This window comes from Periplaneta americana, chromosome 9 (genome assembly GCF_040183065.1).
Source record: "Periplaneta americana isolate PAMFEO1 chromosome 9, P.americana_PAMFEO1_priV1, whole genome shotgun sequence".
Taxonomy (NCBI): Eukaryota; Metazoa; Arthropoda; class Insecta; order Blattodea; family Blattidae; genus Periplaneta; species Periplaneta americana.
In genome coordinates, this window is record NC_091125.1 from 57,868,836 (window position 1) to 57,892,385 (window position 23,550).

At 34.6% G+C, this 23,550-nt stretch overlaps 1 protein-coding gene across 1 annotated transcript in view; it reads right to left on the reverse strand.

The window, feature by feature from the left end:
* Positions 1 to 5,372: 5,372 nt before the first annotated feature.
* Positions 5,373 to 23,550, reverse strand: part of LOC138705582 (man(5)GlcNAc(2)-PP-dolichol translocation protein RFT1-like) — an 84,537-nt gene continuing 66,359 nt past the window's right edge. Inside the window, exons 12-13 of the mRNA XM_069834185.1 lie at positions 12,113 to 12,233; positions 5,373 to 7,325 (exon numbers count right to left, since the gene is read on the reverse strand). Coding sequence (XP_069690286.1) covers positions 7,170 to 7,325; positions 12,113 to 12,233 — 277 coding nt within the window. The 3' untranslated portion in view covers positions 5,373 to 7,169. The remainder of the gene's footprint in view (positions 7,326 to 12,112; positions 12,234 to 23,550) is intronic.

Genomic DNA, 23,550 nt, shown 5'->3' on the forward strand with positions numbered 1-23,550 from the left:
ATGGGTTACTGTCGGCACAATCACGTCAATTATTTTATTTAACAGTGAAATGGTGATACCATCTATGCCTTGTGCATTAGATTTCAGTCGTCTTAGTGATTTTCTGACGTCAATTTCAGTAATGTATGTAAAGTGAAATAACATGTGTATTGTAGTCGGAGCATTAGATAGAATGTCTTCCTTTGTTTGGTCCTTTTGTAGAGGTTCGGGAGGTGGGGTGGTAAAATGTTCATTCAGATCAGTAAGTGATATGTCAATGGTCTGTATGTGCTGTTTCTGTTCTCTTAATCCCATGGAGTTGATATTTTTCCATAGCTCTTTCTTACTAACAGAAGGTTGGATGAGTGAGTGGGCGAGCGTAACAAAGTCTTGCGTTTCTGATTGACTGGTTTGTCCGGTTGCATAGGCGTCTATAGTTGTCGTAATCAGAAATACATTTTGTTCTTCGGTACTTGCGATATGCAGCATCTCTTTCCGCCATGAGTGTACGCAATGATTCGCAGATCCAAGGAGCAGATCTTCGAGTAGTGGTTCGTCTAGTTTTCAGTGGTGCATGTTTGTCATATAGCTGGGTGACTAAATTATTAAATGTCTCAACTTTTTCGTCTACACTTCTCAGCATCCAGATAGTCTGCCACGGTAGTTTAGTTGCGTCACTAATTAGTTCGTCATGGTTAATGTGAATGAGGTCGCGATATGTTACAATATGAGGTTTACGTCTATGGCATCGTGAAGAAAATTCAACGTAGATGATATCTATCATGTTTTGAGATTCCAGGAGCAGGCACTTGTCCATTTGTTATTACGTCATGAGGTTTGTTTGTCGCAATAATGTCTAGTAACGTCTCTGAATAAGGAGTATGATGTGTAGGTTCGGAAGGGAGAATTGTCATATTGCAGGACTGGAACATGTTCTGTAGTTGTATTGTTGTGTTGCTGTTAGCTGAAAGTAAATTTGTGTTAAAATCCCCAAGTACTACAGCATGCGGATAATTGGGAATGAGATTCAGCAGTGCCGCTTCAACATCACGCAGGTGATTTCCTTTCAGCGGTTTGTAAACCACCTCAAGGAGGCATTTTTTATATTTTATTTTCACCTCTACAAATAGAAATTCTGGCCGTTCACTTTCTTTGTTTGAAGACTTATGAATAATTTTGTATGGTATATCTGATCTTACATACATAGCTACGCCACCACCCCTCTTGTTGGTGCGGTTATTTCTAACGAGTGAGTAGTTTGGAATATTAATGACAGCAGAAGAGTGAGAAGATTTTAACCAGGATTCTGAAATTAGTATAGCATGCAGATCTAACGGTGCGAAAATAGTAAGGAAATCGTTGAAATGTGACAAAAGGCTCTGTGTGTTGACATGGGCTATTTTAAATGTCTCTGGATGTGTGCTGAAACAAGATTTTAACAAGTCGCAGGTAGAAAGGACAGTTACTTTGTCAGTGGATAGACTGGGAGAGAAAGTGGTTGCTGAGCGCGTCACAGAAAGTAGGTCATTGCTATGAGGGGCTGCAGACGACAATAGTTCAGACTCTAAAGGGTCAATGTTGCCAACTTACTAATGTTACTGTACTATTGTATACTAAAATAATTTGAAAATACTTTGTTATGTATTGCAGTTAATACAAAAATAGCACTAAATTAATTATTTAATAATAAACAGATGTTAAGATTACAGAAAAATTGTAGTTAATATAAGAATAACACTACGCTAAATCAATTAGAATAACACTAAATTAATTATAACACTAAATCAAAGGAAATATAGTAAATAAAATCGGAAATAATTTGTGAGTGCACAACAGAACTAGTGAATATCAGACGCACGAAAAATCTGCCTCTTGATCTCTCCAGTTTTGACAAAGATGTTGCCATCAATTGTCCAGACACTAGTGACGCCATATTTGTCAATACATTGTCTTAACAGTTTGTGTCTAGCTTGAGTCAAGTCTTCTCTAATCGTAAATGATTTACCTTCAAGTTTCTTCTTGTTCAGGAAGACTTCTCCTCTTTTCCTGTAACTCATGAACTTGATGATCACTGGTCGTGGGCGTTCTCCTCTCTTCCCCACACGATGGCTCCTGTCAATGTCGTGCACCTCCAACTCCACACCGACTTGGGCTGCGACATCAACTGCTATCACGTCAGTATCCTCACCTTCAGACTCTGGCACCCTGAAGATACACAGACATTGACGGCGTTGATACTGCTCCAAGCAGTTGTGCTTTTCTTCCAACTTCGCTTCTAGAACAGAAATTTTCTCGTCCTTTTCTTTTAAGGCCGCTTCCAACTTCTCAATAGTAGTACTATTTCTGTCGAGTGCGGCCTTTAACTCCGACACTATCGCGTCCCGCACCGAGTCCTTTATTAGGTTGGCAAGTTCATTCAACATGGCGGGTTCCCTCCATGCTTCCTGTACACTGCGTCTAACACTGTCGTCAGTGGCTGGAATCTCTTGCTTTTGGTTTCTCCTTCCAATTTTCAGGCAAGCAGGAACTGAGTGCTAAATACACTGATTTGACACAAAACTAGCATACACAACTTACAAACACCTCCGAAAAAATGAGAGAACTCACGAGCCGACACAAGCGTCACACTCTACAATCCGCCATGACACTCCAAACCTATTTCCAGCAGTTTTTTCACAGATCATGTACACCGGCCATGGAAGCCTATGCCAACACTTAGCCTATATAACGTTGTGAACCTTCCATTAATAATAAAATTAATGTTTTCTTACCCTTACTGATTCTCTGAGGTTCTCATATAGCTTCACTTACTTCTGGTAGAATAAATTAAATAGCTTGCTTTGATATGCGAATTAAATACTACGTGAAAGAAGTCAGTTGACAAATGGGATATACTACTAACTGTAAAACTGTATTAATTATTGTACAAAGTAACATAATGATGTGTTCCTTCCAAAATTTCCGGTAATCTGAGTGACATTTTTCATTTGTACTGTTAGGTTGGCAGTACATATTCCCCTTTTGTACTGCTAGAATTCTCCACCTTTGTCTCCTTATCAATTTTTCTGAATTAGTTTCTGTGGAATACATAAAATGAATACAGTACATAAAATGAAGTGGGTCATGGTATGGTAAACAACAACAGGTGTACTACAGTCAGTTTGTGTTTTCTTTCGTTTATTGTTTGAAGTTATTGAGTTATTATTTTGAGTTGAGTAATAGTTCAAGAAGATAACATTATTGTTTATTCCAATCTAACCTTTCAGGTAAAGCTTCCTGTAAAGCAGATTTGAATAATTTCAAGGGAAAAATTGTTCTGGGGCCGGGTATCGATCCCGGGACCTCTGGTTGAACGTACCAGCGCTCTGCCAACTGAGCTACCCGGGAACTCTACCCGACACCGTCTCAACTTTTCCCTTTATATCCACACAACTCGCGTGGGCTGACGAAACGCCAGAGACCCACATCGAGTGCACACAAACTCTGTGTGACTTGAAATTGTGGTTTTTCTGTTAATGTACACAGTGACGTATATATTATGCAAATCTAATCTTTCAGGTAAAGCTTTCTGTAAAGCAGATTTGAATAATTTCAAGGGAAAAATTGTTCTGGGGCCGGGTATCAATCCCGGGACCTCTGGTTGAAAGTACCAGTGCTCTGCCAACTGAGCTACCCGGGAATTATTGTTTATTGTTTCCAGTTGTGATAGTGATATTCATTGAAACTTGAAGAGATCATGTTGATTCCTGAACAGAGTGTGGAGCTAGTACTGCTATGTGGGGACAATCACAGGATAACAGGAGAAACTGCAGACGAGTTTCATGGTCGTCATCCTGACATTCCAAGACCAACATATCAAAATGTAGCCAAATTAGTGCATACATTTAAAACAACTTTCAGAGTATTCGATAAGAAACGAATTGGTCGTCCTAAATCTGCTACTGACGGACAGCATTCAAAAGACGTGATTGCGAAGATGATGGCCAGCCCTAAAAGGTCAGTGTGCTATGTGGTTCCAGAATCAGGAGACAATCTGTTCATAGAATATTGATATCTGTACGTTTTCACCACTACAAATTGCGGGATTTACACACAATGCAAGAAGAGGATTCACTCAAGAGGCAAACATATTTCAACTGGATCACACAGCATTTGCGTACTGATCGATCCTTCCTTCAGCATGTTCTGTTCAGTGACGAATGCTTATTCTTTCTTGATGGGCACGCTCCTATACAAAATGCATGATACTGGTCCAAAGAAGACTCAAGATGGATGCGTGAAGCTTAGAATCCTGGTGCTCCAGAAGTTATGGTGTGGTGTGGAATACTAGGTGATATGGTTATGGGACCATATTTCTTTGATATAAATGTAAATGAACACAATATGAGGAATTGCTGAACAGCACTGTAATGGAGTTCCTGAACAAACGAATAAGAATGTAGTTTCAACAAGATGGGACAGAAATTTTATCTGAACAAATGGAACTTTTCGTTCTGGAAAGGAATTGTAAGATATTACATTTGTTCAAATCAAATTTCTGCACATTTAAAGGTCAAAGCTAAAATCTTCTCAATCATTTATTATCATAATACAGAGCTCTCTTAAACAGAGTAAGAATATTGGGAATTAAATGAATGGCTTTTCCAAAACACACTATGAAATTTTTCATTAAAACAATTTTTTTTCTCGAAAAGGAAACAAAAACGAGCAAAATTGTATTAAACTTTTTGTGTGAAATATTTCAAACAATAACACCCTAGTCGCGATAAAACTTTTGTTATAAGTTAAAGCGACAATAAATAAATAAATGGAAAAAAAAATAACATCCTGAAATTAATGACATTACTTATGGTTCAACATGTATAATATATAATATAATACCATCACTGTACAATCTTAACAGTTGGTCCCTCCAATCCCTGCAGGAAACTGATATATACTTACAAATATTTCAACCTCGACAATATAAATAAAATAAAGATGTGATATGCAATTCGGAATATTTCGCATTTCTGCCATAATGAAACTATGTTCAGATGTCATTAACGCAAATTCCCCCTTTCAAGTGAGCTTTTTTAAATGAGTTGCCTATAGACCCTATTTATTGACTGAAAGCCGCATTCTTCTTATTGTGTATGTGTATGTATTTATTCACACTGCAATGGGTATATACCCGGTGGCAGTGGTAACTAATTACACTCAATAATGACAATAATAAACTTATTAATTAAAAATACAGTTAATAATAATAATACCAATAATTAATACCAATAATACTAATAATAATTTACAACAACAACAACAATAATAATAATAATAATAATAATAATAATAAAAATAATAATAATAATAATAATAATAATAATAATAATAATAATAATAATAATAGGGAATATCCTAAATTAAATGAAGCACGATCACTTAAAATAACATTTAAAATAAATCTAATTTGTATCTTAAAACTAAGTTCGAACTAAAACCCACGAGTATGATATGTTCATATCTGCACAAGTACCTTTCCACATTACACTCATTTCGCTGTCAAATCACTCACTGCACTGGAACTACGACACATTTCACTGATTCTATCCTGATTTCACTAACACTTAAAAAACATTTCACTGTTCAAATACTTTGTACTGCCATTATAAACTATAAAGCTTCACTGACAGGAACACGTTTCATTGACACAACACACTTCACTGACACAAAACACTTCACTGACACAACATAATTCTTTACTGATACAACACTTCAATAACAAAATATCATTTACACCCTTTACATACTGTGTATAATTATCGTCTATTAGTAAAGTCCTTAAGCCTATTTTTAAATACGTTTCTGGTTGTTGGTAAAGCCTTTAGTAAGTCTGCAGGTAAAGCATTCCAGTCCCTGACAGTACGATTGAGAAAAGAAAACTTTCCAGTGTCCGTCTTCTGTCTTCTTTCCCTCAATTTAGGTGAGTGGTCGTTCCTTGAAGAGTAATTTGGCAGTTGCAACCTATTTTTTATTTCTCTCCAGGCAGGTTCACCTCTGTAAGTTTTGAACAGTGCCCATAATCGAATTCGCGTTCTCCTGTCCGTGAGTGTGTCCCATTTTCATGGTGAATTTTTCCGACAACACTTGAGAGCCCGTTTTTGAATCTTTTCCAGTGTCTTAATATGTTCTAATCTGTAAGGATCCCAACATGCAGCACCATATTCCATTACTGGACGTACTAGTGATTTATATGCAATCTCTTTGGATTTATCAGAGCCTTTTCTTAGTACCCTCATCACTAAGTGTAACACTCTCCATGCTTTTCCCGCTGTGTCTGTAACATGTTCCCCCCAGCCGAGATCGCTGCTAAATGTTATTCCGAGGTATTTACATTTATTAACTTCCAGAATGATTTCACCCCCTAACGTATACGATGCGACTATTTTATTTCTTTTCCTTGTAAAGCTGATGGCTTTGCTCTTTAGAGAATTTATTTTCATTTTGTTGGCTATTGCCCAATTGTTTATTCTATTTAGGTCAGTCTGAAGAAGAGTAGTATCTTCATAACTTTTTATTTCCCTGTATACCATACAATCATCCACGAATAAGCGAACCCTAGACAAGATATTAACTGGCAGACCATTTACAAAAGCCAGGAATAGAAGAGGCCCCAAGACACTCCCCTGTGGGACTCCGGAAGTAATTTCAATTGGGTTCGATAATTCCTCCCCTACCCGTACTCTCTGAGTGCGACAAGTTAAAAATTCCTTGATCCACTGGAGTACTCTGAAGTCAATCCCCATTGATTGTAGTTTAACCAACAATATATCGTGTGGGACTACATCGAATGCGCGTGAAAAGTCAATAATCACTGCATCTACTTGGCTACTGGAATCTATTCCATCTTCTACATCCTTACATACAGTTACTAATTGACTCTCACATGAATAGCCCCCCGAAATCCATGCTGACCATTCTTCTTCCTCGTGTTTTAGGATAAATCCTGTATTTTCCAACTTTGCTATAGGCCGCATTCAATAATAATAATTTCAGACATTTCTTCAGTTTAACTATGAAAACTTATAAACACCAATTGAAACTAGTCGTAGCAACTCCTACAAAAACTTGAAAATATTGCCATGGCAAGGTGCCACTACTAGTACACGCACGGTCCTATATGATGCTACAGTAGTTATTTACCAAGAACTTTATTCTTGTTTTAATGTCTGACTGCTCTGAGTCCATTTTTGTATGGCTAAGTTCACCAGCTCCCTTTCTTCATGACCCCAGGTAATGAGTATTGACAAGAAACAGAAGACTCCAACTCCAAGATGTAGTATTTTAAATTCCTGGGAAAATACTGCCTGAAAATCAGACAAAAAAAATATTTTTTCCCTCTTAAATTTGCACAAACCAAGAACCTATCATTTAAACGTGGTGTTTCAGGTGTCATTCTTAAGAGGCTATCCCCGACTAAAGTACAGTGCATATTATGACCCAAATCCAAGTTTGTCACGTGTTTAAAGATGAGAATATACTTCTGATGACATCCTTTTCTTTTTTGGCAGAAAAAAATTACAATGTTTGGAAACTTTAACCCATGGATTGTCGCACATGACAGTTTTTTTACATTAAATCAAATATGACGCCATAAATTAACTCGCAATGATATAGAAGATGATCTCAGACACAATATGAAATTCCTTTATACAGAGTGATTCACGAAGATCTACCGCCACTTACGGAGCTTATTTCGGAAGTCATTCTAAGCAAAAATGCCATATAAACATGTGTCCTAATTCCAATATTTTCTGACTTACATTAATTTGAAGTAGATTGTAAAATACCATTATTCTTTAGTTTTGAGAGTGAAACAATATTACGGCTAAAGATTGAACTATTTAGGAGTATAATTTCTTTAATTAGCTAGTATTCAGAAGTTAAAGATGAGTTGTGAATTCCATAGGTGCTTTGCACAGAATTTTTTTTTTTTTCGATTTTTAACTACAAAATTACATTTTCTTACGCATTTATCACAATTGCTACAAATCACGTCACTCCTGTCATTCTTTAAGACTGTACACTAAGATGCATAATTAAACTGTAAAGAATCAAGTTTCTAAAGTCCTATGATTTGTAACAATTTTTGTGATAAATGCGTGAGAATAATGTAATTTTTAGTTAAAAATTGAAAAACAAAATCTGTACAAAGCAATTAACAACACATTTTTAGCTTCAGAACACTAGCCACTTAAAGGAACGATACGTCTGAATAGTTAATTCTCAATTCGTAATGTTCTTTTTCCCTTCAAACTAAATAAAAAAAAAAGGGTTTTACTAACAACTTCAAATTAGTGTTAACTCTGAAAATATTGAAGTTAGGACATATGTTTACATGACATTTTTTGCTCAGAATGTCTTAAGAAATAAGCTCCGTAAGTGGCCATAAATCCTCGTGAATCACCCTGTGTACAGAGTGTAATGAGTTTGAGTGCACAAATTTTAACAGTACGTTCTTTGTATAAAATAGAACCAATACTTCTAATGAAATATTTTTTACAACACATAGTTCAACGAATAAAAAATAAATTGTGTGCAAAAGTTGCATTGCCAATGTTACCATATCTCTTTGAAATTTTAAGGTTTACTATAAATGTCGCGATAGATATTAAAAGATGAACAATATATCTTCGTCTCTTTTGCAGAAAGTGACTCATGGTATTTATTCACAAATTAAGGCACATACAATACTAATGATTTAGTTACATGGAACATACAGATAATAAAATTTGAGCCTTTATTTGTGTGTAAACAGTTCACTTCCTGCAAAAGAGACAAAGACATAAATTGTACATGTTTTTAATATCTATCGCGAAATTCATAGTAAACCTTAGAATTTGAAAGATAAATGAAAACATTGGCAACGAAACTTTCCATACAATTTATCTTTAATTGATTGAACTATGCGTTGTAGAAAAATATTTCATTAGAAGTATTGGTTCCATTTTATACAAAGAACCTCCTGTTAAAATTTGTGAACTCAAACTCCTAACATCCTGTATATTTAGATAAATCTGAAATATTTCGACATATTAGAAGATAAATATTCCACAGAACAAAATATGCACTGTATTATAAATAACTAGTTCTCACAAGTAACAAATTAACATTTACATTTGTAACTATATATAAACACACGGAGATAAAATGGAGATTCACACATCATTCAAATACTTAATGAAGAGACTCATGGTATTATTCAGTGTCTGAATTGCCTATGCAAGCAAGGCATGATTGTGTTAATAATATAGTTGTTTTTCACACATCACAAATATACCTAATTTTCTGTAGAACTGGGGTGAAGATCCAAATTGTTCCACCTAATTTAAATTGCTATAAGTCTAATAAAATTGAAGGGTTCAGAACCATAGTGGGCCAAGCGCCATTTACTAAAACCGTAGAAAACCAGAGTTAAAATGAAGTTATTACCATAATTGAATGGAAACATATAGCAAGTAATATATAGTAGAACCCCGATTATCCGACACCCTATTAACCGATTGACGGATTATCCGACTGTCTTTCGCTCACTCTCCTTTTCTTTTCCTTTTTTTTTTGCTACAGAAACAAATGAACTACTACTATACGTTATATTAGTACGTATTTTTTTTCTAGAGAGTGTTATTACAAGCCTTTCTCTTCCAGTTTGGTCTATTGTTCGAGTTGCCGTACTGTACAACTTCTACATAAAATGTATTCCATGAATGTCAAAAGAAAACTTTTGTGATAAGTATCGAAAAATGCATATAATCCAGTGATTTGGGAAAGAGAAACTGTGGCTCATCAGGCATCAGAATACGAGACTGATGTTACAACTGTGCACGACTTAATAAAAATTAAGGATAAAGTGTATAGAGCATGTAAATCTACAACATGAAACCTCTACTATTTCTATCTTTCCGCTTACAGCCATTACAAGGAGTTTTCTTGTCGCTTAAAAACAGGTCCTTGACAACCGAACTTAAATTAGTGAACTTCTGATCCACTATCTGGCATGTTAAACACAAGAGTACGGTGGAAATTACGAAACTTCAAGAATTATTCACTTCATTTACGAAAATATTTTATGGTACGGATTATCCGATTTTTTTTATTAACCGTTCAGTCCACCCCCTTCATTATCACGGATAATAGAGGTTCTACTGTAAAGTATACACATTAAAACTAAATGATATGTCAATCTTCATTAAACTATGGTATTCACTTAACTTTAACCCCTGCTTTCTCCGTTTTTAACATGACATTTCCGTAATTCCTAACTAATGTCATGTCTCCAAATATTATTGCAGGAAATTAAGGTTTAAGATTATATTGTAATATTTTAATCTTTGCTCTTTCTTGTTGGAAGTAGAAGTGATAATGCATGTTAGGTAGGAGGGTGATCCAGAAAGTAACGACTATTAGAGAAACATGCGGTGAAGATCCGTATTTTTTTATTACTGTTGTTTCTCTGATCACATTTTTCATTATTTTAAATTGGTTTTGATCTTTAAATGCCTATACCTTATAGTTTTCTTTAACTTTAGTAAAATCATGGAAATTATATGTCAATTGAAGAGTTCAGAGCCATACTGGGCCAAGCGCCATTTATTAAAGCAGTAAGTCCCAAAATCATTCCTTAAATTTCTAAAAATACAAATTTTATACTGAAAATTAGGGTTGCGGTGATAATGGTGGGGGTGGAAATGGTTGTAGCAGCAGCAGCAGCAGCAATTTAAAGCAGTGCAAGGAGAATGAAAACGAGATAGGGGTTTTTATTGACTATTTAATAATGATTAGAGAACGGAATTTTAGGCCTAAAAAGTGGCATTTTAGGCGCCTAAAATAGGTTCTTAATTTCCTTTATTTAGGCTCTATAAAACAAAAACAAAAAAATAGGCTTTTTTTGTTAAAAAATGTCACTAATATACCATTCAACATTTATTTAATGCAACATTCTGGGATTTAAAAAAAAAAACTTACATTTCACATTTTACAAGGATACACATGCAAACACAAAATGAAGATATTCTGTCTTTAAGTTATTTTTTTTTCATTCACCAATCAGATTTCCATAGTTTGCTTCACCATTGATGACCAGCATCTATTGTGACTATTGTGTTGCTCACTGCTGTACTTACAAATGGTGAGAAAAAAGGAAGGGGTTGTTATCTGTCTTGGAATGTAAGAGAATGCTTTTTCGGGTATAACCCAGAGAGTTTGTGTTAAATTGCTGGCAGACAGAAGAAAATATAATAATAATAATAATAATAATAATAATAATAATAATAATAATAATAATAATAATAATAACAACAATAACAATATTAATTTATCCCGCAGGAGTTCTTTTACATGCCAGTAAATTTACTGACATAAGCCTGTCGAATTTAAGCACACTCAAACGCCACTGACCTGGGCTGGGATCGAACCCGCAACCTCGAACACAGAAGGCCAACGCTATACCGACTACGCTACCCAGGCCGACTGAAAGTTGGAATTTTAGGATGAAAGACTGTAAGAATGAGAAGGGGTGGCCCGGAGGTACTTCTCTATTGTGTTGTTTACTGTTAGAAAGGAGTTGTTATTCATCTTGGAATGTAAACGGTACAGGATGTTAAGAAAAACAGTAAACAGTTACGAAAAATGATGCAAAAATTAAAAGAAAAACTTAAAAATAGGCACTAACGTCGAAATAGGCATTTTATTTATACCTATATTTTCATGAACAATACAAATATTAAATCTCAAGCCTGTATGTATCAAGGAAAGAAATAGGTTTTTACCTAAATTCCACTCTCTAATAATGATGTATCAATCGCACGGTTATTTAGCATCAGTCAAATTGCTGATAATGTGATCGTACTTTGCAAGATGAATTTCAGGAATTGCCATCATATAGTTCAGGAAATCCTCAGGAAAAAACCCCACCTCGTAATCAACCTAAGGAACAGGAATAGACATCCAAGCAAAGCCTTGAAATACGAGTTTCACTTGCTAATCCTTAAACCACACTGGTGGTAATAAAGAATGTGTCACGCTGAGAAAATGCATGAAAAACTCTTAAAACCATTCTTAATTTCCAATTGATTTGAAGAATAAGAATACTAACCTGTGATATTTGAGTGACTATGGTAACACACGCTAACATCACTAGGAACAATGGTCCTGGTATAAGTCCATTGAGTGGTTTGTATTCTGTGTCCTTATATCGATATTTAATGGACACTACACTGTGAAACAAAACAATAATGAAATTAATTATTATGGATTTACAAAGAATTATATTTCTAATGAATTAATTTCTGGAACAAAACTTTTTTTATTAGACGTCACTCTCATCAACTTATTTCACACAGACATTACAAGACCAATCATAAGATTATGGAACACCAATCTCTGTAGAAATAAATATATGAGTCATTCCATGTCAAACTGAACACCTACGAATCAAGGTGACTTAGTATTTGCTCCAAATTTTTTTGTTACATATTCCATTGATTAAATTAAATAACCCTTGTGTTTTTTTTCGGGCTGACACAATTATTTACTCATTTATTAAATGTTACTTTTTCCGTAAATTAGGATGCAACATATTATGAAAATGATTATACTGAAGATTCTATAAATCATAGAAATTCTGTATTTATATCGTTTTAAAGTGCAATAATTGCAGTATTATATACTAATTTTTAGTGTTCAATCAAAACATAAAATGGGCCCCTTTTAGGGGGTTATATTTTTAAAATACGTTTTTATAATATATCAGGGGCCTACTTCTAAAAAGGGAAAAATTATTATATTCTTTGAAATGTTTTATGTAGAACTGCATTGGTATTAGAATGCTATTCAAATAAGAAGTCGCTGTGCAAATAATTTACTGATAGTGTGTTCGGGTCGGAAGGCTCACATTGAGTGAGACCATGCGCTGGAGCATACAGCTGCAATAGCCGCAGCGAGAGGGAGTAATACATTATAAGTAGTGCGGTGTTACTATATGTAAATAAACAGATAACCTCTAGTTCTAAAAGCACCTAATGTCCCTTCAACACTTTGCAGTTTCCCTTTAATTTATTCAACAATAATTCCTAAGTCTTTCGGAGTAGGTATCGTGTTGTGTTGTGTGCATGTAATTCATTTCACGTCAAATCAAACACCTGTATATGAAACGTAACCATTTAGTATTTGCTTAAATCTTCTAAAATATGTTGTGCAGATCAAAATAAGAGGTCTGTAATTTTGTCTGGGATCATACTTTAATATTTACTATTTATACTCTTCTAATTATATGAGAAATTCGTGCGCAACGCACTATGAAAATGCTCATTGTTAAGATTCTATACATCATAGACGTTGAGTGTTGGTGTCATTTGAAATGGGAACAAATGAAATATTATATTGATTTATTGATGGGGTTGTTTTAGAGGGTAACGTTTTAAACAATTATTTTTTTTATAACAGCTTACTTTAAAAATGCAAAAAAATTATTATAATCTATTATATTTTACATAAAACTACACTGATTTCAGACTGCTTTCGAGTAAGAAATAACTTTAAAAATAATATATCGAAGATGTGTGAGAGCTTAGTGATGATTGAGAATCGCCAATAAAGAAGACAAAATTATCTAAAACAAAAAATGCAGAAAGTTACAGATACACTTAAACATAAAATATTTCATATCACAGAAAAGACAACTTCAGCTGAAAATTCAAATAATTTCGATATAATACAGAAACTGATAGACTTCTTCCAGGAAACAGACGACAGAAATCACAAAATACAAATATTAACAATTTTTGAAAGTTGGTCCTACAGTAAAATTCAAGAGCATTTTAATATCACCACTCACATGATACGAATTTCTAAACAAATAGGAGCAGAAAAGGGGCTACTCCTAATCCTAAATCGGGAAAAAGTTGGGGAACATTTATAGTAGAAAAGATTGTTCAATTTTATAATTCTGATGATGTGAGGAGGGTTATGACTGACAAAAAGAATTGTGTTTCAGTCAAAGAAGATAGAAAGAGAGTTCACAAACAGAAAAGATTAATACTGTGTAATCTTAAGAAAACTTACCAGTATTTCAAAGAGCAATATCCGTATATCAAAGTAGGGTTGAAGGAGTTGACTGCATCAGCATTGTTCTACTGTGTAAAATCATAGACGTAATATTGCCAACTGTGACATACATCTTTAATGCCTCGCTTATGACCTCGACATATCCGACCCTATGGAAGAAAGCTTATGTACGTCCCCTTCCTAAAAATAATAATCCTTCAAACCTAAACGATTATCGTCCTATAAGCATCCTGCCCAGCCTGTCAAAAGCAATGGAATGCATTATTCACAAACAATTGACGGACCTTTTGAACGAACACAATTTACTTGAGGAGTATCAGACAGGCTTCAGAACTGGACATAGCACAAATACAGCATTACTTAAAGTTATGGAAGACAAACAGAAAGCCTCCGACAAACAAAAATTGACCATTTTGACACTTCTTGACTTCAGCAAAGTCTTTGACTCAGTTGACACAGATCTGTTACTATTCAAGCTCCGAGCCCTTAATCTATCAGAAAATTCAGTGTCGTGGTTTACCTCCTACCCACAAGTACGCCAACAATGTGTGCGGGTCTGTGATCGTTTTTCTTCCTGGCGTACTGTGGGTGCAGGTGTACCACAGGGTTCAGTTCTTGGACCTCTACTTTTTACGATCTACATAAATGACATATCACAATCTATTAAACACTGTAGACATATCCTATTTGCTGACGACTTACAAATATATATCTCTGCACCTATATCGGCATTAAATTATGCAATAAATGAAGTTAACAATGACCTAAAATCAATTATTTCATGGACGAAAAGATTTGGACTAAAATTGAACTCAGAGAAATCACAGGCAATTATAATGGGGCATCAACGACTTTTAAGTAAATTAAACACAGGTGACTTATATCCTGTTAAAATGAATGAAACTATTATCCCTTACAGTGATACAGTAAAAAATCTACGAATTTACATGGACAAAAACTTAAGTTGGAATACTCAAATCACACACACATGTAAAATAATACTTTATGAAAATTCACACACTAAAAAGAATTCGAAATTTCCTTCCATCGGTTCTTAAGAAGAATTTAGTGCAGTCACTCTTGATGCCTCATTTTGATTACTGTGACATTTTCTACACTGACCTTAACAGGAGACTGACAGACAGACTACAGCGTGTTCATAATGCATGTGTTCGATTTATTTTCAACGTAAATAGATTTGACCGTATCACACCTTCACTAAATATGCTGTCCTGGGTCCGTCTCAAAGAGCAAAGAAATATTCACTCTCTCGCTTTACTCTTCAATATTCTTCAAAACTCTAACCCTAGCTACTTAGCTTCTCGTTTTCAACATTTATCCTCATATCACGAAATAAATACTCGCTCACAACACCATATCACACTCTTCATTCCTAAACACAGAACATCCTTGTACTCTTCATCTTTTACCGTCTCTGCAGCTCATCTCTGGAACTCTCTACCACAACATGTCAGAGACTGTCAGACATTGTCCAGTTTAAAAAATAAACTAAAATTGCATTTCTTTTTTCAATTCTGATTCCTTTCAGTTATAAGCCCTTTTCTCTGTGATAGTTTTGTAAAATATATATATATATATATATATATATATATATATATATATATATATATATAATTTTTCTTCCTTTCCTCTTTTTGTTCTCTTGATCACCAGATGAATTTATTATCATACCCTTTTTAATGTGAATTTTAATTAATTTTCGTATTTTCTCTTCTTTTTTATTATTTTATTACATTCCATTTTGTTATATTCTTCCTTACGTTCTTCATATTAACTATTTGTTCTAAATGAACTGCTTTTACTATATTTCAATGTATTTTACATTTTTTTCTATTATGGTATTATTTTCATGTTGTTTTGTGTCGATTTATTATGCTATTATCATTATTTTTTTTTAATATGTTAGTATTCTGTTCTTTAACTTTTTGTTAAATTTTTTCACTGATTGTATACTTTGTGACCTGGTAGAGTGTAAGAGAAGGCCCTATGGCCTCAACTCTGCCAGTATAAATAAAGAATTATTATTATTATTATTATTATTATTATTATTATTATTATTATTATTATTATTATTATTATAGGGTATTCAAAAATTTTCAAACTCAGACCAAAGGAATGTGTACTCCCTGGAACAAGTGGCACGCACTCAGTTTGTGTCTATGTTCATAATGAAAATGATGTTAAATTAATGCTCGATGGAATTAATATTATTTATAATATTCCTTTTAAATTTTTACAATTAGTGAATACAAATAACATAGCCATATTTTCTACTCATGGTACCAACAAGCAAGAATGGTACGAAATATCTTACAACTTTATTCTTTTGTTCCACTGACAAAATCTCAGGCCATAATAAAGAACAATTCACTTCAAAATGAGAGTAAAGTGGTGGACATTAAATAGAATTGGTTGTAGGTGATTAGTTTTGAAAGTGTAATGTTGTGTAAACTGTAGTTATCATTCTTACAAGTGTATATTTTACACAAACAATATTTAAATATAGTACTACATTACATAAATTACGTGAAAGAGTGATATTCTGACCGTAGAACAGTGTAAAGTGGTCACACGACTCTCATCCAGAGCTGCACCTGCACATCATCTTGCAACAGTACTTTTGCAGCCCGTGAACTCAAGACGCGCAGCTTGGTGAAACATTTAATTATTCTTCAACAGCTCAGAATAGCATTCTGATTTCTTTTAAGGGTGGTTAAAATAATTTCAAGGTATTTAAGGATTTTTTCTGTAATTTTAAAGTAAGCCGCTGCCATTAAAACATATTTTTATGTATTTAAATGTTCTTTAAAACAAAACTGACAAACTTATATTTTTATATTATTATGCAAAGAACAAGGTATGTACTGTTATCTTCCAATTGAGACTAAGAGCAAATCTCTGTGATGATTATTAGTGGAGATAATCACGTTTAACAATAATGATGCGCGAACTATTTCGGAATCTTTAATAACATATATCTACTACAATAATTGATATAGACAACAATAATAAAACACGCATTTATTTTTTCAATCCATAGAATGTGTAAAATTTGTTTTATCTAAATCAGAGACATGAAAGTCAATTCGAGGTTAAATTTGTGCGATTTGATGTGGAATGACTCATATATATATATATATATATATATATATATATATATATATATATATATATAGACTACACATATGTGTGAATGTATATGTCACACACAGGCCTAGACAGCTTTCATCCTTTTTTAACAAAGGCATGGAAGATTTGAGTTGTTAGTACATCTGGGGATAAAAGCTATTATTCATTACAAAAAATTCTTAACAAAAATTATCAAGCAAAGTTAAAACAAATGTATACAAAACTATAATAAGACCTAGTGTGATGTATGGAAGTGAAACTTGGACACTTACAAAGACGGATGAAAGACAAAGAAATACATGTGAAAGAGAAGTTGTGAGAAGAATTTTTGGGCCAGTAAACGAAAGAGGTGAGTGGAGGTCAAGAACAAATAAAGAAATTTACGAACTCTATAATGAAATGGACTTAGTAACATCAATCAAGGTGCAGAGGTTACAGTGGTTGGGGCATGTATACAGGATTCCCGATGAAAGAATCCCAAGAAAAGCAATGCATGGTAAACCAGGAGAAAAAAGATTTAGAGGAAGGCCGCATGCAACATGTATTGGTGGATTGGAGCATGTTCTGGATAGGATAGAAGTAAGATATGAGGAAGGCAATAGAGGACAAGTACCTGGAAGGATATTGTATGTAGGGCAGCCAAGGTTGTACAAGAACTGTAGCGCCACAGTGTGAGTGAGTGAGTGAGTGAGTGAGTGAGTGAGTGAGTGAGTGAGTGGGTGGGTGGGTGGGTGGGTGGGTGGGTAGGTGGGTGGGTGGGTGAGTGAGTGGGTGAGTGGGTGAGTGAGTGAGTGAGTGAGTGAGTGAGTGAGTGAGTGAGTGAAAGTGTGTGTGTGTGTGTGTATGTGTGTGTGTGTGTGTGTGTGTGTGTGTGTGTGTGTGCCGTGCTATCTAACTTCAGACTTGGTTTATTTTATGAGAGACTGAATGCTTTACAGCACTTCTACAAGAAAAATCATATTTCGCTATGGAATTAACTACAGAGCACAAGCCCTGATTGTTACCTTTAGATATTGTCAGTAGTAAACATGTGCTTGCAGGTGTGTGCGGTCTTTCCAATCACGTTATTTTGAAAATAGAATTTGAAATACATACACCACAAAGATTTTAAAAATGTTGCCAGACAAACACAACAGTTACATGGACTTCAAAAAGGCAAGGTGTTTGACATTCAAAATAATTAATGAAAAATTAAGAAAGATCAGGCACGAAAGAAATACAAAACTCAACAAGAATTTATAAAAGAAGTTACCGAACCATCACATATAAAGGGCCAGTATTGAAACCCAATAAAATCAAGAAAACATTGGAATTTGTCTGGGTTATAATGATGAAAAAATAAATAACATTAATTAAAAACATCCTCTAGGGACCTGTTTCATAAAAGTTACAAAGCTAAAAACAATAAGTGTAATGCAGTGATTCTCAACCTATGATATGCGTACCACTGGTGATACATGAATCACCGCTAGTAGTACTTAAACGAAGTGTGGAATAAAAATATGAATTATCATAAAATGTAGAAATATATAGCTGTTTTCAACTTCAAACAATGAAAATGTAAGTAAAATGATTTCAGTAATGTGTGTTTGAATATTTCTAATTGTTGGCCAATTTCATCAAATCTCCAGTAAAACTAGGCAAGATAAATCTAACACTAGTATTACAACACTATTAGGTTTTATGGAACAAGGCCTTGATCTAACCATCTATAACTACAATCTAATACTACAAGGGTCGTTCTGAAAGTAATGCCTCCTATTTATTTTCATGGAAACTACAACAGATACAGAGAGAATAATAACACAATTAAACAGAGCAAGATTTCAACTATATACACCTTTTTTCCACTTAATCATCACCTTTGTTATGTACTTTTGCCAGCGATGAACAAGAGCCTGTATGCCACACTTGTAAAATCTGAACCAGCAGAGGCAAACCACTTTTTCACAGCTGGGATGACAGCATCCTTGTCTGTAAAATATTGATCATGCAGTCCATCATTCATAGGCTCAAAAAGATAGAAGTCTAAAGGCTCTACATCCGGACTATATGGTGGATGTGATAAGGAAAGTCCAGCCAAATTTAGCAACATGCTCGGTGGTCGCGAAACTGGTATGGGGCCTGATTTTATTGTGTTGCAAGCGTAAGCTTCCCTTCTCTGGTGTCACTCTGGAAATCCAGGTTCCTAACTTAGCCAACATCTGCTTGTAGTGTTCAGAATTGACAGTTTCTCCAGGCTCCGAGACGCCCAAAGCAATCACACCCTGCCTATCCCAAAACTGTCATTTTCGCTACTGTTAAAATGCACCATCCACAGCCTCACTGTGCTCGCAACCATTGTATGGTCTCCGTACACCTTTAGCATGTGTCAATGGATGTCAGTGAGTGAAATTTGTTCGGCAGTGAGGAATTCAATAACACACCTCTGTTTCTTACGCACCTATGTCAAATGCTATTTTGTTAGACTGCCCTGCTGCCGCTATCTGTCACACGACAACCAAATGAACAGAACATAGCGTGAAGGTTCAACCTTTTCTACAACGCCACTAACATTCGGCACAGATGTTATAGGTCAACACAAATAAAAATAGGAGGCATTACTTTGGAAATGACTCTCATAGGTCCAAATATAGGAAAATATCATAACCAACAAAATAACTACTAGGTGTAAAGTATCCGATATTCTAACGAAATAAAACAAATAAAATGTTCCAATATAAAAAGGCTGAACAGTAAAGTTTAGATACGGTAATGTAGCAAGAATAAACTTTTAGGCTTTCAGTGACAGTTCAGAAGTAGGATTTTCGGTATACCACCATGTCCTGCAACTTAATACTTTCAATATTTCGGAACTACAGGACTTCTATTACATATACTGACCAATGGCACAATGTTTTACTTCTCAGCAACTGGGCATGTTTGTGGTTTTTTCTTCGGCAACTTAAGGTTTAATTGACCCATAGCTCGTGTTTCTTTTAGACGAGACGTAATTCCACCTCACTGATGGTGTAAACAATCAAAACACTCACTATTGGTGTATCGACAGTATTAACAGCAAACTGGAAAATCTTCAAGAGGAAAACATTCTATTAAAAAAGGTCAAATATTTAGAAGAAGAGAAAAGGAGGAACAATCAGATCTTCTTTGGTGTTGAAGAGCAAGTGCAAGAACAGTCTTGGGACACGTATGAAGTGATAGTGAATGTGTGCTGGGAATGGTTAGGTATTGACCAGTGGTGGGCAAAATGAACGCAACCCACACGACAGGATTTAAATGGCAACTACATACTGTGGGCAGAGCTGGGTAGTATTTGAAATACATGTATTTCAAATACGTATTTGAAATACATTAGTATTTTGTATTTTGTAATTTGTAAGGATTTTCGAAAGTATTTTGTATTTAAATACATAAAATTGATGTATTTTGTATTTCAAATACTCAAAATACTTTTTTTTTTCTTCTTGTTCTTCAAGTTTTGGATTTGGATTTGAAGAATGAATTTTTGTCTTATTTGCCTACCCATTTCAGTTGTGCTAGCCATACACTTGGTTTTCTTGCCACAACTGATTTCCTGAATGCCATGAAGAAATCTCCAACAGCATCAAGGATCCATCACCCAACACTTGCTAAATGTTTAGCATTATGGAATGCGTCTAGGAGACTCAAATACTCAGAAATTATATCAGATGTCTTGAAATATTCATTAAAGTTTCCTTGCCCAACTCGATGGAATTCTCTTTATGACTCAATCTCTCAAATATTGCAATTCAAACATGATATAAACAGCATATGTGAAAAACTGGGATTGCCAACCTTCAAACATGTTGAGTTTCAATACCTTGAAGAATATTGTGCAGTTCTGAATCCCATTGCCTTAGCCCTTAATTTAATGCAAAATGAGAAGACGTGCTATTACAGCCAACTTTTGTCAACATTAATTTCCCTTAAGGACGGATTACATATTCTGTTACCTAGTAATTTATGCCGTCTATTCCAAGTAACTCCAATCCTAATAAGTTCACTTTCATCAAGATATAAAGTGATGTTTGATCTGCTCCCAGAAAAAAATTGAGCTTTTGGCAGCTTGCTCCACCCATCATTGAAGATGAGATGACTACCTGACATTTCCTCACTAAGTGATAAGAAGAGAATACAGAATATGTGTGTGAAATCAGCTGAGCAGTTGTCTGCTACATCTTTGGTCTGTTCAGACGATGAATACAATTTTTATGTTTTCAGCTCAAGTAAAACAGACTTTGAAATTCAAAACGAAAAGAACTTGTCTGCTGTGGAGCATGAGCTCATACAATTCTTCAATGGAAAAGGGATAACCCTGTGCACTCTAGAGAATTATCAACAGTGAAACAAGCTTTTATAAATATAATACAAGTTTGTGTTCCTCTGCGCCTGTAGAAAGACTGTTCTGTTTTGCAGGATTTATTCATTCACAAGCAAGGGGATCCTTATCTTATGAACATTTGAGGAATTGGTTGTTTTGAAAGGGAGCAGTAATTATTCATATGTAGCATAATTTCATTGCTGACTGGGAAAAGGAAGAAGTTCAGTTACAGTGTTTATATAAAACTTCGAGGTAAAAATACTTTTAATATTAATATAATATTTTAGATTTTCAGTAATATTCTTATTTCTTTAGGCCTATATATTGTATCGAGTATTTGAAATGCAAATGTAGTTTAAGTATTTGAAATACAAATGTATTTTGGTTAATTTTTTTAAAGTATTTTGTATTTGTATTTCAAATACAATTATTTTAAGTATTTTGTATTTGTATTTGAAATACTTGGATGTCAGTATTTTGCTCAGCCCTGACTGTGGAAGGGGTTGCACTCTACAGTGCAGTGACGGATTTACAGACAGTTGCGCCACTACACACCTACCTATCATATGTAATTAGAATAGTCCATTCTCGTGATATTTAATTAATCATTTTCAAAGCAATTTCTTCGAAATTGGGATTTATATCCGTGCATGCTATTTCAGTTGTGCAAGGAGATGAGCATCGCTTAAGCGGGATCTGTGGCTGGACTTTATAAATTTCATTTTAGACAACAGCTGTTCGCACTGTTAGGTTGATGAATACATACCGTCATTTCCCATAACTATGGTCCTGGAACACAAATATGGTTCACGATACAACCATTCAATGAACATTGTAGAAGTAACATAAACTGTTCATAGATAGCTGCAGTGACTTAACTTCAAACTACAGTGCAGCAAAAATAAAGATAAACAAGGTACTACGTTATGGAGTACAAATTTGAATAGTTGTATCGTGGACAATAATTATGTTCGAGGACCATAGTTATGGGAAATGACAGTACTCGTTATTTTTGAAGCAAACTGTCTAAGCAGTGGATATATAGTGCTGGACATCTTTTAAAAAATTTTAGCCCCCAGTAGACCTTCACATTCTGCTTTCAAGAAGCCATCATTCTGTAAACCCAGTACCTCTAACTGCAATTCTGGGATAACATTTTCAATTTAAACATGAAAAGGAGTGGCAAAAATATTGAAATCTTTCTCCATCCTTTGAAAATCACTGAATCTGTGTTCTTTGAACTCGTATAACAGGTGATCTATTTTAAGAATGTACATATTTAAGTTCGTGTCCTGAATATTTGTAACTGATCCTGAACATGAGAAATGAAAGAACCGTCATTCTTGTAAGTGTGATATCCTCTCAATTCATATGATTCTGCAAAAGACATTGTACCACTAATGAAGCTCCGAAGTACAGCAATGCAGTATAATCCGCCACGTACACGTGCAGTATTTTCATAGAGTGGGGGAAGGGGAAGGTAGGGGGTAAGTTTGATGCTCCGCTGAGCTCTGACATCACTGTGGCAATGCTGCAGGAATGCCTGCCATTGGTATTGACATTGGAAATGGAGAAGTGAAAAAAGTGTATAGAATGGGTCATGGGGAAAATAGGCCAATCTTGGTCAAACTGACAAACAGGATGATTAAAGAGAAGATCATGTTTAGTAAGAAAGAATTGAAAGACTCGAGCATTAGTATAGATGAAGATTTTCAATACGAGATGAGGTGTAGAAGGAGTGTCTTAGTGCCGTTTATGAAAGCAGCTAGAAAAAATGGACATTACACTAAATTAATTAAGGATAAATTGAAAATTAATGGAGAGTTATTCGAAGTCGAATTATGTTTAGAAAACTTAAATGCATCGTCAAATGATGAGAACACTGATAAAAGAAAGAGAATAGAGATAAGGGAGAGAGTAAGAGAAATTGTAAGCAATAGTGGAATGAATAGAAAATGTAAAGTTGCGGAAGGCAA